At 39.2% G+C, this 17,105-nt stretch overlaps 1 protein-coding gene across 1 annotated transcript in view; it reads left to right on the top strand.

The window, feature by feature from the left end:
- Positions 1–17,105, top strand: part of ZFHX3 (zinc finger homeobox 3) — a 327,427-nt gene that overhangs the window by 257,760 nt on the left and 52,562 nt on the right. Inside the window, exon 5 of the mRNA XM_044659375.1 lies at positions 8,333–8,440. Within this exon, the coding sequence (XP_044515310.1) occupies positions 8,333–8,440 (108 nt within the window). The remainder of the gene's footprint in view (positions 1–8,332; positions 8,441–17,105) is intronic.

Here is a 17,105-nt window from a genome sequence, read left to right as displayed (position 1 = left end):
CCTATATACAATTAAAACTTATTTCTGGTAAACCTCATTCCAGGAAAGATGAGCTTTTAACAAAAGGCTTTTGACAGCTGCAGGCTATTTCATTTTTTTTAATGCCGAATGAAAAATCAATACATTTTTCTGGGTTATACATATTCAGAACAGGCCTGATATTTCCATTATAATGGGAAATGGGTGTCTGTGCACATCTCGCCTGTCAGAGAGGCACCATCGCATTTTCCAACCCACTGCTAAATATTTCAAACCTGATTTGATTGTGGTTCATGACAGCTAATGTTTCTCAGCTCTTGAGCCTGCCGACAGGGAGGGAGGCAGACATGCTCCCTCCCTTCCCCCCACCCCTTCTTTCCTCTCAACCATTACCCCCTACAAAAGGGGGTGGGGAGGGAATCTCATTTCTTTTGGATCACAGGTTTAGTGTATTGTTTAAATAATATGGAAGGGAGAGAGCTCTGTGGACACCCTGTCTCTTAGGAGAATTTCCAAGTGTGTATCCGATTCAGGCACTCTTGGGACCTTTGTCAGAGTTTAGGAAAGGGCAGATTTAATTTCTATCTTTTTTTTTTAAAGAGCTAGAGAGTTAAAAGTTGATATGACTCCCAATTCTTTCAAGTCCAGAAGAGACTTGTAAAATATATCCCCTAGAAAGAAAATTGTCCTCCCTGCCCCCAACCTTCATGGAATAGCATCCTTTCAAATAATGTTGCCTTTAAAAGAACTTTCCCTTCCAGGAAAATGGGTCACATTTTGGGAACTGGCACGTTGCACGTGTCTATAATATTAGAGGGCAGCTTCCTATTCTGGATTCTTAATGTTTACACCTCTATTTGGGGCTAGGATTTTCTTATACAAACCAATTTCCAAGGCTTTGTAAAATTGCTACAAATCCCCACTGGGTTGTCAGTTGGCATAAAAGGCCTCTTATTGGGAACAGAATTCCCCACAGATTTGGGAAACATGTAGTTATCTTTATCAGGTTGTTAGGCATAAGTAAGGTGTGTGAGAGAATCTTTTGCATTTATGTTCAGCGAATCCACTTTTATTTAAAGGAAATTGTGTGATGATAGAGTGTCAGCAGGAAGACCTGAAATGAGCCAGGAACTTTTTCCCTTTTAGTGTATATGGAATTCTTATAACTGGAGGCCATGAGCTCTGCCCTCAACCACTGGGACATTAATGAAGTGAGCTGGTTGTACTCAGCCGTGAGGCCTGAACAAATGTTATCTGTAAAAAAATTAAGTGATGAAAATAGACTTTTTAAAATGACTTCAGAGAAGGTTTTACATGGAAGTCGAAGGCAGAAGAGACAAAGGAGGAATGGGAAGTGGCCGGCTTGAAAAGCCTGATGATTTTCTAAGAAGTTCAACTCCTGTCTCTTCAGTCATTCCCTAAAAAAGAAATCCATCTGGTGAGAAGTTGGGGAAATGTTTCCAAGAAGGTTCTATCCTCATTTTGGTGAGAGTAAGATGGGCAAGTCGGCTGAACCAAAATAGCAAGAGGCCCCCCTTGAGGAGCAGCATGTGCTAAGAAAGTGGAGCTGCCATCCTCACCACCATCTTTCTGAGGAGCCTAAACTCAAAGCACCTTGGGAATTGCCAGGCTTCCAGCCCAGAGCCCTCCGCTGTCATCCAGGGAATTAACTCTTCTGGAAAGGCAGTCAGGTCACTCCTCCTTGCAGGCATGACTGATGATCCAGAACAGAAAGTTCTTGCCACCAAAGTCCTGGGCACCATCCAATGGTTCACCATCAGAAACTAATTTCATTGTGTCAGTAGAAATGATATGAAGCTAGAGATATTACCATAGTCTTTGCCATTACATTCTAAGGACCATGAACTTTTCCATATGGCTTATGCCTTCAACCTTCCATATGCATTGTCTCCTCCACTAGAATGTGAGCTCCTTGAGACCAGGGGCTGCCTTACTGTTCTTTTTGTAGGCTCAACACCTAGCCCAGTACTTTTCACACAATATGTGCTTAATAAAAGCTTTTAGAAATTCATTCAGAAAGGCTTATATGAATTGGAACCAGCCACTGCAAGAGGTTATAGTCACTACCTTCTCTGCCACCTTTTTAAATAGGGGCAATTTTATTGCATATCTGTAACAGTTAAGGTGTGTTCTTTCTGCCTAAAGGCAAGGAGAGAGATGAGATGACCTTAGAAGGAAGGTTCCTTTCAGCCCCCTGTTTAGTCTTTCTAGAATCATTGTGTGGACTTGTTCAAAATGGCAGTCATGTTAGGATTCTAATACTCAATTGAAATGTATTTTCATATGTATTTTCATATGTTGAAAATATATTTCAAATGTATTGAAAAGTATTTTGGCTGATCCCTTTTTGCATTAAAAACTAGAATGTTTGTTATTTTCCATAATGTACAGAAGTCCTTGTTAAATAAAATATAGGATTTTCCAGATCAAACTCTTCATCAAGGCTCTACTTGCATCTCACTGATAATATGGAAGAAAATATGAAACGAAGGGCAATTTTCATTGCTCTTCTTGGGCGAAATTTCTTTCCTGGCCCAAGAAAGAATCTCACATGGCTTGGTTATTCAATCAGTACATCTGTCCTACAGACAGGCTAAAAAGGGAACCATGAATAGCAATATTTCTGCCTCTCTAAATTAAAAACTGGATTAATTCCATCCTACCCTCGTATTAAGACGCATTCCTGCCCACACCCTTGTGTCATTTTGCTCAAAGGAGGGAAAAGGAGAGACCCTCCCGCAGGGGAAGCAAACCTTCAAGCCCTTGACCCTGAGGTCTGGCAAAATGTCCAGCATGAGGCTCCGTGAAGGGCTTTCTTTATTCCTGGGGGATTAAAAAAAAAACCCTTCTTTCCAAGACAATGTGAGCCCTGGAGCTGGTTGGAGGATTTCATAGTTTGTATCCTTGTTTTTTAATCATTTTTCTACCTTTATTGGTATTCATAGCTCACAGTTTTCCGGTTACTGTCAGCCCAGGCTTTCATCCATTTTAAAGAGCTATTTTTCCCCCTTGTTGTTGATGATGATGGTATAAAGACAGATGGTGTAACTGCTTATGAATGTCCTATTTTATTTCCCGAGAACCAGACAGTTCACTTGAAGACATATATTATTTCCACATGCTCAGGTTAGGCAGCCCAGACAGTGTCTGAGTCCTGGAGCCAGCTGCCCCTTTGCTTGCCTCTCCATGCAAACGCTGACACCTGTAGGTCACAGGTGGGATTGCATGGAGGACTCAGCCCAGCAGTCTGGTGGGGGGGGAGAGGGCAGGGGGAGGGATGGCAATCAGCTGGTCAAGATGCTGATTTTGTGTATCAGTGGGCACCTTTTCCCGGCTGCTGCTTATTTTCTAGGAGGAGGGCATCCGTTTGGCTAGTGAAAGGACAAAAAGGAGAATTATTATTTTAGGACCAAAGGAAATTTAGAGACAGGCAGACAGACAGACAGACAGACAGAGGGGACCTTCAAGAATTTTGGTTAACAGCCCTTAAAGGACAGACCTCTGCTCTTCGGGCCAGCCTACCGTAGTCTTTTTGTCACTCCATCTGTCTTTCCCTGAATGGTGAGAGTGGGGAGGAGAGGACACAAACAGAAGTTTCCACGAAGAGGGTTAGAACATTTGGGGATTCTTTCCTGCCCTGCTGATTCCGGGGTCTTTTTCCTCCAGCCTGTGGGACAGACCTGGTGAAACAGTGATGTAGGTACCATCTCACTTAGATCCTGGTGCCCAGGCTCTGTCGATCTGTCTCTTTCTCCATCTCTTCCTAGATTTGTGTGTATGTATCATGAATATATACACACATGCAGAGGTGTGTAATACATAAACATGTGTGTCTATCCCTGTATATGTACATGTGTGCGCATGTCATGTGTATATACACACATAATACATATGTATTCTATGTATACGCTGAGATAACTATATTGAGATTTTAAATCTCTATATTGCTATTTATATATCTCTTGTTGTTGTTGATGAGCAACTAGATGGCACAGAGAATAGGGTGCTGGCCCTGGAGTCAGGGAAACTCCTGTTCCTAAATTCAAATCAAGCCACAGGCGAGTAACCAACTGCATGACCCAGGGCAAACCAGTTAACTTTGTTTCCCTCAATTCTTCATCTGTAAAATGAGCCGGAGAAGGAAATGGCTGACCTGTCTAGTATCCTTTGATAAGCAAACTCCATCTGTGGTCATGAAGAGTTGGACATGACTGAAACGACTGAATGACAACATAGAAATATCTCTGTATAAATACACACACACACACACACACACACACACACACACACACACACACACGGAGAGACAGACAGACAAGCCTGGCCATGAGAATCTAAGGATGATAGTGAGGAGGAGAGACAGAGAGGGAAAGAGAGGAAAGCCCTAGAGAAAGAGAGAAAAAGGGAGGGAGAGAGGGGGAGAGAGAGAAAGGGATGCCTATATATCTATACATGTATGTATATAGATAGATAGAGATATGTATGCATATGTGTCTGTAGATAACTATACACACACAAGTTGAGACAAAACCTTGGACAAGAGGGAGGGAGGGTGGGAGGAAGGAAGGAAGGAAGGAAGGAAGGAGAGAACCACCTATATATCAAAAAGATTCTGGGTGTGAGAATCTAAGGATGAAATAGATACAGATCTATAGACAGATATCTCTATACATATATCTATATAGATAGATAAAGCTAAGTGTGTCTATCCATAGATAATGATAGATATGTACATATATACATATGTGTATAAACATAAACACAGATGTGTATCTATACATATATGAATAGCTAGATTTTGGAAGCTTTCAAAGAAACATGGGTCAGAGTTAACCTTGTGATGTGACTCTAGTCTGCTTAGCAGGAGGACAAACCCATTTATCTTGGAGTTGTCCTCATATCATTACATCTAAAATGAATCACTTCCTCCCTCTCAGTAGGAGCAGCCCTCTAGCACTGTCTGCCACAAACCAAGTTGGGTTTTTTTTACCTTGTGATATGTTTGGCACATCAAACAGGTGGCACAGTAGATAGAGTGTTGGGTCTGGAATCAGGAGGACTTGAAGCCAAATCTAGCCTCAGACACTTCCTATGCAATCCTAAGCAAGTTATTTATCCTGTTTGCCTCACTTTCCTCAGCTGTAAAATGGGCATGAACATATCCCCTTCCTCCCAGGGTTGTTGCGAGGATCAAATGAAATAATACTTTAAAAGTCCAGAGCACACAGAAGTATAATGTATGTTTGTCCCTTCTCTCCTTCTCCCTACCTCTTTTCAAACTGAGAGAGACTGTGGAGTGTTCCTTTCGTATAATAGGAGGGAAGTTCTGTTGTACTGAGACTGCCATGTTAATACGAGAAATATTTTCCATCTTTGCATATATTCTATAAGTGTGCTTAAAGATACCAAGCCAATAAGTACATATGAAGATAATTAGCTGACATGGGTAAAATAGATTAAATAGTATTGATTGAAGAAATGCTTTACTATTTGAAAATCAATTTTACAATTCAGATGTTGGACACATCACAGAAAGTCAAAATAAAAGAAATGTAACCCATTGTGGCTTGGGTGGCTGGGGAGAAAACACACCCACACTTAGACAAAGATGTATGTGCTTGTGTGTTCATGGCATGCATTATGTCACATTTAGTCAACACACATTTCCTAAACCTTTGCTATATGCTGACTAATATTTAGACATATATATAGTTGATATAGAATTATCCAGTTATCAAAGTCCTTTCATGTCTGTTTTCTCATTTGATCCTCCCAACAGCATCAACCCTATGAGTAGGAGGGTCAGATGAGAGGGTTTTTTCCCCCATTTTAAAGGGAAAAACCCCATAAATATGGAGTGATATATATATAATAGGGAAATGCTGGATTTAAGGCCAAAAGACCAGAGTTCAGATGCTGGCTTTTGCTACTAACTCTTCATGTGATGTGGGACAAGTCACTTTCCCTTGTCTATAAAATCAATTAATGAGTTCAGTTAGATGACAATTAAGTTCCCTTCTAGACATTAATCTATGGTCCTTTAACTTACTCAAGATTGTTCATCTAACAAATACAAGAACCAGACCTAGAACTCTGTCAGGTGCCCTTTTCCATTATCTTATGTTCCTTCTCATAGAATTTGCCTATTTCTGAATGATTCTCCCAAGAATTTTGCCAGACAAATTATTCTGCACTTACATTATGACTAAATGGGGGGGAGAAAAAGAAGTCTGGGTTATCTTTAGTATTACAGTGAAAAAAAAATGAAACATGAGGAAGTTATATGCCAAGATTTACTCAGTGAATTGCAATTGGAGATAAAAATAGGAAATGCCACATTCAGTGCCATGTTCCCAAAGGGCGTGCCATAAATACTATAAAAGATAATCAAAGTAAAATTTCTGATTCTCAATTGAGCCCTCTTCTTCTTGGTTCTCATTGCCCTTTCAAGAAGAATGCAGAATTCATCTCCAAATTAATGATTTTCATTTCATCCCAATATACTTTTTAAACCTTCTCATGTAGGAATAATTTTATTGTTCCTTAAAAAATGTGAACTTTGTGAGTAAAAATGTAGGAACTGCTTTATTTCATTGAGAGCTATAAGTAAAAAGACCTTAAATTCATTTTTAAATAGTGGCAGTTGAAATGATCTATATTTTAATTAGTCTGGAACCCCAGATGTTGTATTCAATCCTGTTTTTATAGCAATGATTTTGGATCGTAGATACCTATTTACACATCTTTCACTCAAAAAAGGTCCTCTAAACATCTCCACTAATACCAGGCTCCAGTGGTGGATGAATGAGGTGTCTAGATTTTCTCTCTAGAACCTGAGAGGGTATGATCTCTGAGGCTACCAATAGATGTTCTGATTCTAATTGATAAATCCATTCAAGTCCTACATAGTTGCTTAGAGTTATAAAGGATCACAACAAAAGAAGTGATTGAGAGCAGCAGTTAATTGTCCTTGCCATTTTGTTTTGGAAGATAAATTACTTAGTGAGATTTCAGTAGAGTTTTTGTTTTTTCAATCTAGATGGGTTTCTCATATCCTTTTTCTTTGAGGACAGAGTTTCAGTGTTTTCTCCATGTACATCCTTCCTCATAACAGAACAGTACCTTTTTCTCTCCATTGTTTGTTGTTTTTTTTTTTTAACTTAGCCTTGGAAATAACCATTTTCTTACTTGCCCAGAGAGTTGAGCACTTCATATTCTAAAGCCAGTAGCTCTCATTTCTTTTCCTCCCAGTGTTGGGTATGAATCCTTCTTTTTTAAAAAGAAAAAAAACATAGCTGGATAAAATTTTTCATCTCTATTTTTCAAGAGTAAAGTAGTGGCTTTAATTACTAATGATTATTTGCAGGCCAAAAAGGTGGATATTTTGGAACAGTTTCTGGAATTACTGCCTGATTAAAATCTAACTCTCCAACTGTGGCTGTGGCTGAAAGTAGTTGCCATCATAGTCCTATGTGTAAAACTTGGGAATGAGGAAATATATATTGCATGACAGGGCTGGTATAACTTCTATTACATTATTTGCAATCTTAGGGAAGGGGAGAATTTGGGTCTCACAGTGTCAGAAAACGATAGTTAAAAATTGTTTCTACATGTAATTGAATAAAAAAATTTTTAAGAGAGAACTTGGAGAAGTATTTAAGGAATCCATAACACAGAGCAATCCAAAAACTAACAGGGATTAGAAATCAGAAAGCACCCAAATGAGAGATAGTGTGGTACAAAGGGGTCAAAGGACCGCAATTCCAATTCTGAATCCAGACGTGCTTTAGCTGACTTTGAACTGATTACTTTCTTTCTCTGGATCTCAGTTTTTCCAATTATATAATGAAGATGTTGGTTCTGATGATCTCCAAAGTCCCTTCTGGCTCAGAATCTATAGGCTTATGGTAGCTTTCTGCTTTCTAATGTATTAATTACAGAGTGTGAAGGGCTTGCTACAAAAACAAGCTTGATTTTTTTCTCACTTGAAATATCTTAAAATATACTTTTCATATGTATATATGTATATGACAGTTTCTATTTTCATCTCTAGTACAACTTACCATACTGCTTTTGAAATAGGAAACAGTTCAGGTCAAGACTTAACCTTTCTACATCCCCTAGTGAATTTCAGCCTGTGGGGCATAAAACAAAAACTCAAAATCATTGGCATCTCTGTTTTTGGCCAGGATCATTGGTTTCTCTGTTTTGGGGCAGAATCATTGGCTTCTCTGTTTTGGTGGTTTGTCAATTCTTTGGAATGGCTGTTGAGAGATCTTTATTTTCTCTTTAAAAGAAAATTAAAGTTTGTGCTTTTTTGGTTCTGTTTCAGAAGAATCAATTGAAGATGCCGAAGGACCCAGTGAATCAACCGCTGACCCAGAGGAGCTCACTAGAGATCCAGAAAGTGGAGGCGATAAAGACCAGGGCAAGTGGCCAGGTAGGTTTTGGCTGTCCTTTGAAAAGCCACATCCCATACTCTAAACTACATAAAAACAACTGAGAAAAACAGGGTAGACTCAGAATTTATCGTTATCGTAAATAAATTGAGTTGAGAGTATGTTAAATTTATGTATGTTTACAGAAATGTACTTCCATAAATAGACATACCTTTATATGGACATATATTTACATTTATTTTTCTCAGGTTATACTGAAGAGTTTATAAACTTGTAAAAAGTCCTATTTTCACTACAACTATTCAGTTTTCCTTTGTTATGGCTCCTAATATCGAGCTAACAGTAAAAACCTTGATCCTTCCTTACCTCTTTACAGGATTTGAAAAGAAAGTTGATACTAAGCTTAGGATAGAGCATATAGTACATTTTACCCACAGGTGCTTAGGAAAGGTTTGTTGCTGAAATATTTGTTGAATGAATGCATCATGTCTCTACTCTCCCTCACTTTGAGGTACTAGATACTAAGGTGGTATAGCTAAGCCTAAGAGAGGAGAGTAAAGCCTTTTCCTAGAGAAACTCCGGTATCAAAAACTAAAGAAGATAACATCTAAGGAGAAAAGAAGCCAAAACTCAGGAGAAGAATTACATTCTTAAGGGAAGAAAAGTAGTTCCTGAGAAAAGGGGGAACAGAGGAACAGAAGCTGAAAAGTGCTTTTTAAAAAAACCCATCATAGCAACAAAAGAAAATATGTCAAGCAAAAAGAAAAAGTTTCATTTGGTCAGCCTAATTCATATTGCACACCATTGTTAATATTGTAATGCCCTAAGATTTAAAAAAAAAATTCCGCTTTCTTAGCCAGCATTGGTCAGGACTTTGCTTCACTTCCAGGCAGAACCATACTTAAATCATGTTCATTCCTGGGCTTTACCATTTAAACAAGATACAGAAACTTGGAGAAGATCCAGAAAGGAACAATGAAAATGAATGAAGGCTTGGAAAATACTGCCTATGAGAAAAGGCTGCAGGGATTGTGGCTATTTAACCCAGAAAGGAGAAATATGAGGGGCAACTTCATCTGAAAGAAATATATTGTAGCTAGTCATATGGCTTGTTTCTGCGTCTGCTCCAAAGAATTAACAAGCTTGAAGTTATAGAATAAAATTAAGTTAGATATCATGAAGCTGGAACTTTCAGGGTATGATATCTGGCAGGAAATTGGCAATGTCAAATTAGAATTCAGGAGGAAAATTAAGTTTGGGGATAGATTTTGGAGTCATTTGTACAGAGAAATTTGAATCTAGGAGAGCTCATCTGATGAAAGCACAGAGATAAATACAGGGGTCTCCAAGGATGTGCATGTTTCAGGGATGAGTAAGACTTGAATGACGATCCAGCAAAAGGCATTGAAAAGGAGAACTTGGGCAAGTAGAGAGAGCCGAGAGAGAGCAGTGACATAGAGACTAAAGGGATAGTGGAAGGAATTGTTGCCTGTATCCAGAGGTTGTAGAGAGAAAGAATGAGGACTGACAAGAGGCCATTAGATTTAGCATCTTGATCATTGATAATCATGGAAACAGTGGTTGAGGTGGGGTGGGATCAAAAAGTATAACCACCTGGAATCCAAAGCATTTTCAGAAATAGGGAAAATCACTGATTCCATTCAGTAAGCATTTCTTCACCTTCCGTGCTATTTAACTTGATGTTGAATCATTTCAGTCCTGTCTGATTTTTAGTGGCCCCATTTGGGGTTTTCTTGGCAAATATCCTGGAGCGGTTTGCCATTTCCTTTCTCCAGTTCATTTTATAGATGAGGAAACTGAAGCAAGCAGGATTTAGTGAATTTGCCCACAGTCACATAACAAGTAAGTGTCATTGGCCAGATTTGAGCTCATGAAGATGAGTCTTCCTGATTCTAAGCCCAGCACACTATCTTCTGTACCACCTACAAAAAAAGAAACGATACCTGACATTCAAAGAGCTCCCATTCTACCAGGGAGGAAGATATAATATGTACTGAGATAGATAAACACAAACTAATTTGGGGAGAGAAAGAATATTAACTACTAGGTATCAGAAAAAACCTATTGGGTAAGGTGGTGCCTGAGCTAAGCCTTGAAAAAGATGTGGATCATAAGAAGAAGAAATAATGGAATAATGCATGGCAAGCCCAGGGATGATTTGTGACAAATGCATGGAAGTGGAAGACGATGTCAAATATAGGGAACCTAACGAATGTAAGAAAATGTATGATACTAAAAAAGGGGAGGAGTATACAATGGAGTTATCTGATAGACAGATTGCGAGTTGTGCTACAAGCTTAAAAAAAGAAGCAAATGATTGTATTAGATCTCAGAAGATGATTTCTTTAAGGCATGGTTTTGTTTGCAAGCAGGGAATAAACCAAAACAATGATTCTCAACATCCCTGAAGACAGAATCCTGACTTTCCGTGTAATTGTGGGCTGAAGTCTAGAGATGAGGCAGACACAAGTTAGCCATGTTTTCCATAGGCTAACAGTGAGTTGAAATGTCTTAACACATGGATCAGGGCATCCAGTGCCTCTATCGGGAATCAGCACAAATACCAGCCACCTAGAGCAAAGGTCAGCCCATTCCTAGAAGCTGAGTGGGATCCCTGTTGTCATTTCACCCACTATCAACTCTTGGGTGACCTGTTGATCCCAGAGACCTGAGAAAGGTCTGACTTACTCTAACCTTATTTATTCTGCCTCAACTTCAGCCTTGTGCTTTCCTGGGTGGGAACCCAAGCTAGCTGTACTTGGCCATAAAGAAAACATTTAAGACAAAGATTTTATAATCCATTGATGGCTTGAAGATTCTTTTAAGTACTCTCAGGTCATTCACTTTGTCTGCAAGGCTACTTGAAATCGCTTGAAAGATGAACCTCCCAAAGGAAATTTCAGAAGTAGCAATGGAAGCTTGATATGAATATTAGCTACCTTTTATTCCCCATCATTGGACCTGGAACCAAGAAGACCCAAATTCAAATCCTATCTCAGACACTTAGTAGCTGTATAAATTTGGGCAAGTCACTGTTTCTCTTAGTTTCCTCATCTGTCAAGTGAGCTGGAGAAGGAAATGGCAAACCACTTCTAGCATCTCCACCAAGAAACCCCCAAAATGGGGTCATGAAGAGTCAAAGTCAACTGAAACGACTGAGCAAATTCTCATTACAAGTAAAGTTAACAGAAAGCATGGAACATTTCCACAGGCGAGCCAAGTGTCTGGAAATGTTCTTTCAAGAGAAACATCTTCCTTCTTGTGCAGCTATTTTCTCTGGCAAACTTTTTTTTTCTTTATTTACAAGTTGAGATATGAAAATAGCTCCTTGATCTTTCCACAGAGTAGATTTGTGTATGTGAGTAGTAGATTGAAAAACCCCTGGTGTCAGCAAATGAACAACAATTATCATAGTAATTAGCCAATCAATTATTAATTGATGCAAACTACATAACAGATAATTAAAATGATACTTTATCACCAATAACTAGGGAACAAATAGAACTAAAAAAATGATAGCAAAATGATTATCTTTGTACTCTTTTGGTTTTCAGCTACAGAGCACCATGATGGACCATCATTTGAGACAAGAAAACTGGAGTGGGGGTGGGGGGAAGTGATGTGGTTAAAAAAAAAAAAGGAAAGAAGGAAAAGAACCCAACTTAATAACACTGAGATTTTTGAAGTACTAACAATTCTGTTCAGTTTTTTTGTTTGTTGTTTTGATCTTGACTTAGAATCCTAGTTTGTGCTATTTCTGGAGAAATGGCCTGAAGGGATTGTACTTTATTTTATTAATTTTTTTAAACCCTGATGCTCACCTAACGGAACAATTAGTGCAGTGGAGCATCCCTGATTCAAATCCATGGTAGATTGCTATTAAAGAAGGTATTAATGGTCTGGAGAGATGGAGGAAATTGTTAGAGAAAAGTGTGTTTGTGGCAAGCATGATTTCAGGCAGATTTGACATGTTTTGCATAAATGTATAGAGTATAGCTCTTGCCATTTATGAATATTTCCTACAGGCGTACTTCCTTTGTAATTACTGAGATTGAAAAACAAAAATAGGTCATGCACATTTTGTTGGAAGTCTGTTATCAGTGGGCATCCCCACTCAGGAGATAGCTGGGTATATGTGGGTGTGCTGTTTTGTTGGAAATACAGCAATGACTACAATATAATCTGTGAGAGAAACAAAAAGGAAAATCAGGATGGGGGAATGAACACAATTAGAGGACTCTATAAAGGATTAGAAAGCATTCTACTAAGTAGAAAAAATATTAGATCGGAAATCAGGATATCTTGGTTCTGTGTCTCTCTGCGCCATTCGCTTTATCCACAGATTTAGAGGCATTTCCATTCCAAGTGTTCATATAGAGCGGCTATTTGTGCCTGATCTGTGGTAGGGCCTTCCAAGCTTGTATTGGTCAGATCAGTCAGATTGGACACACTGTACATTGACCCTGTCATAGTGTTGCTATTTTGGTCCTCTTTGAGTATGAAGGACAACCACCATTTAGCTGTGTAGTTTGAATAAGTCACAGTTTCCCTGGAGCTCTGCATCCTTATTTTCATAATAAACAGATTGAACTAGATCTCCAAGGTCTCTTCCAACTCTAGCGTTTGCATCTTTGCCTAGGAAAGCTAAGAAATTAATTCAGTTAATCAATGAGCATCGACAATTAAGCACCTACTATGTGCCAGGCATTCTGTAAGGGCTGGCATAGAACTGGCTTTTTTTCTCCCAATTCCAATGGTGTTTCCCTTCAGTCTTTGGTCAAATTCTCAAAAAATATTCAGTGTGTTTGGGCCCAGAATAGTACAGCTGAACTGAGAATAGCTGTAGCTCTTCAGCAGCAGCAGCAACAGTATCCATGGATTTATAATGTTAAGGGAGGAGACCTGGCTTCAGGGTTCTTTTTTAGTTCTTTTATATTCACAGCCATCGTGTGATGGAGTATTACTAGAGGATGGGCAGAGTTCAACCACTACCAAAGATAATTTGGGGCATCTTTGAGTCGTGGAATTTTTCACATCCTTGTTATAAGTTAGAATCTAGTATGATCCCACTTCTTTGTACCATTTCTCTGCTTTCCCACCTATTCCCGCATGTCCTCCTAGACAAGCGCTTGGTGCTAAAGGTTGGATATGTAAAAGGACATAGAAAGATCTGGCTTCTGTGGGCCCTCTTAAAGTCCACATTCTTACTAACAAAGAAAACTGGTTTTGTTTTTGCATTTTTATACACAGTTGGGAATTAGGAGACTGTGCTGGCTTTCACAGGACCAACTCTTCCCCGACATACCACCCCCACCCCTTTTTTCCCTAAGGTATTTTCTGTATAACTTGGCTGCTTAAATGTACTGCAGGCTGAAATCTAACTCACAATTAGAAAACAAATCCTTTGGACTGTTTTTATATGAGGAAGCAAAAATAGAAGTAGGGTAGAATTCTGTTCTTTTTGGAATGCCAAGAGCTCTCAAATGACTTGACTTTCTGAATTTACATTTTATAAGGCATGATAGTAGTAGGAGTGAAAATGATATCAGTGATAAATACCTGGAGTTTTCTTTTTTTGAAGGAAGAGTAGGGTACTTTGTTTATACTAATGCTTATTTTATTGGTGCAGATGATATCTCTCTTTTGCAAGCAAGGAAATCAAGGGAACGTGAATGAATGAATGAGCATTTATTAGGGACTTCTATACTAAAACACTTAGAGTAGCAAGACAATCTCTGCTCTCAAGGGGCTCACATTCTAATTGGGGGAGACAGTACTTATAGGAGAGCTAGGTTGGTTACAAGTTAGATGATGAAGTCCCGTGGCTTTTAGGCTGTAGTTAAATGACTACATCCAGCTCTGATGAACCTTTGGACAATGCCAAGGACTTGGGTGACAAGAACTTTCTTTTGGGGGGTGTCTTTACTTCTGTTTGCTGAGGAGGTGGGGGTTACATCGTCTATACAAACAGCAGCCAGGCTGTATCTTCATAGAAGTGGCTTCCCAGAAGATGACTGTGAAGGCTGGACCAGACTCAGGACAAGTGGTTTGGTAGGAGTTGATACTTAAGGGACACTTGACCTCACACAGGTGGGCAGCTGGTGGCATTGAGAAAGGTTCACGGTGATTGTTTCCCTCATTGATGGCTGTAGGAGCAATCCATCTGATAACTAGGAGTAATAGATGATAGCAGAAATGTGATCTAAGCCTCCTGTGGTCTTCCAGTACATTGCTCTTTCTATCAGATTACATTGTTAATTAGTATATAACCCAAATTTCTTTCATAATTATATAGGGAGTAGTGATAAAGGAGAATTTAAAGCAGCAGGTTTATTTTTTTTTCAGTTTTACCTTTTAAAACAGCAGGTTTTAAAGCATTTTATGAACCACCTACTATGTTCCAGGCACTGTGCCAAATATTAGGATTTCAGAGAAAAGCAGAAACATCCTTTGCTCTCAAGGAGCTCACAATCTAATAGGGAGACAAATGTGCAGACAGCTCTGTCCAAACAAGTTATACAGAATAAATTGGAGGTAATCTTAGAAGAAAGTCCCTGGCATTAAAGAGAGACTTCCTACAGAAGGTGGGATTTTAGCTGAGATATGAAGGAAGCCAAAGAAACCAGGGGATGGGGATGAGGAAAGGGAGGATTCCAGGCATGAGGACCAGCCAGTGGAGATGCTAGAAATAGCAAGGAGGCCAGCAGCCACTGATCCAAGAGAATGAGGAGGGGGGGAGTAAGGTGTAAAAAGGAGGAAAGAGGAAAGGACCAGAAGGACTTTCAAAATGAAACGGAGCCGGGAGGGAGGGAGGGAGGGAGGGAAGAAAGAAAGGAAGGAAGGAAGGAAAGAAAGAAAGAAGGAAGGAGAGAGAGAGAGAGTGTGTGTGTGTGTGAGTGAGTGTGTCAGTTTCTGTGATTTAGGGTTGACAGTTACTAAAAGGATGAACTTGAAGCAGGCAGGTATGAGGTGATGAGGGTGATGAGGTGATGCTCCAGGGTAGTGGTAGAGAAGTGGTCTTATTCAAGAAATATTATAAAGGTAGAAGTTAGTGATTCTGTACTACTCTACAAAAGAGGTAAGCAACCCATCTAATTCTTTTCAAAAGCTGGGGCTCCTTATAACCTCCTGCAGTTTTTTTGTTTGTTTTTAGCCCCAGGGCATTCCTTCTTGAAAAAGAAAGGAAGAATATCATCTAGAATCTAAAGGAGTCTGATTCCTGTGGGGAGAGGATAAATGCAGACCTTTGCCTCTCACAGGAGAAGAAGATTTTAAATATTCTATCCAATTGTATTCCGAAGACATCCTAGAAAAATACTACTCATAGCCACTCAGCTCTAAAACAAAATTAGTTCTAGAACTCACCTTGATTCTTTTCAGTTCCGTGAACCAACTGAAAATTATGCAAAAGGATAGAGGAACTTTGGTTTCTTGGCAATATGAGAAGTAGAAAATAGATACAAATAGATGGACCTATTACAGTTTCTAGGATTGTGTTTATAGAGACTCTGTGAACATAACACATCCCTTTATGTACTTTTATGAAGCAACTGGAGCAAATGATTCTGGCCAGTCAGTGTTTTAAGGCTGAAAGAGCATAATAAATCATTCCAACTTCCAACCATGGCAGAAGGTTTGGTTGATGTTTTCTTCTCCTGTGAACACAATTCTCCAGTTATTTATTCATCATGTGGATCCTAAACTATGGAAATTTCTAGAGAAGATACCTGTAAAAAAATGTTCTACCCACTAGTGGCCAACCTTGCAGTGCTGAACTGTGTACAAAACTGGGCTGACTCCCAGATACTATAACTAAAGTTCATCACCAGTTGAATCCTTTCCAGCTTGATAATACTCACTTCAGTTAGTATACCATTGCCATAGCCTAAAATCACTTCTATACCACAGTGAGGCTTTGGAATTGGACTTCATGGAGGATTTATTTGCACAAATTCATTAACTCATAGATTTCGATTTGAAAGGGACCTTTGGAGCCATCTAGGCCAACCTCCTCATTTTATAGAAGAGTTAAAGTTGAGATCTAGAAGGATTAAGGTCAATATAGTGAAAGGAGCAGGGTTACACGATTCAGAATTTAATAGAAAGTTTGGAACCAAAAACCTTCTCTGGCTTTGGTATGAAACAACATTTAAAATCTGCCTTTAAAAAAAAATAAAAAACAATCTATCTCATAGATTGAGAGCCAGCCCTAGATATGGGAGGTTCTGGGTTAGGAGAATTGCTGATGGATGTCTCCAATAGGCTTAGGACTAGATTGTCCCCAGCAATGAGCAGGAAATAGCCACTGGTCAGTGGAAGCCAACTTTGTTTCCTCTAGAACAACAGTTCTATGACCGGAGATTAAAGACTTAAAAACCAAGTGTATCCCCCTGGATGCAGCTGCCAGTATCTCCTAGAACAGACCCTGATCACAGACCCCTTTTCTTCCTTATGAAACTTGGGTTGGGACATCTGCAGATACAAGCTTGACTCCTCCTGACCATCTAGCTTTTTTAAGTGTGACATCTATCCCTAAGTGTGACATCTATCCCTAAGGACAGAGATGGGACTATCACTAAATAAAGTTCTCCACAAGGCTCAGAAAGTCAGCAACCAAATGATTCCAACCTCTTCCATAAAATAAGAAGAAATCATAGGTGTTTGCCCTCCCTATAGCATGATCCC

The sequence above is a fragment of the Gracilinanus agilis genome, chromosome 2 (assembly GCF_016433145.1).
Source record: "Gracilinanus agilis isolate LMUSP501 chromosome 2, AgileGrace, whole genome shotgun sequence".
NCBI lineage: Eukaryota > Metazoa > Chordata > Mammalia > Didelphimorphia > Didelphidae > Gracilinanus > Gracilinanus agilis.
This window is presented reverse-complemented; position numbering and strand designations above follow the sequence as displayed.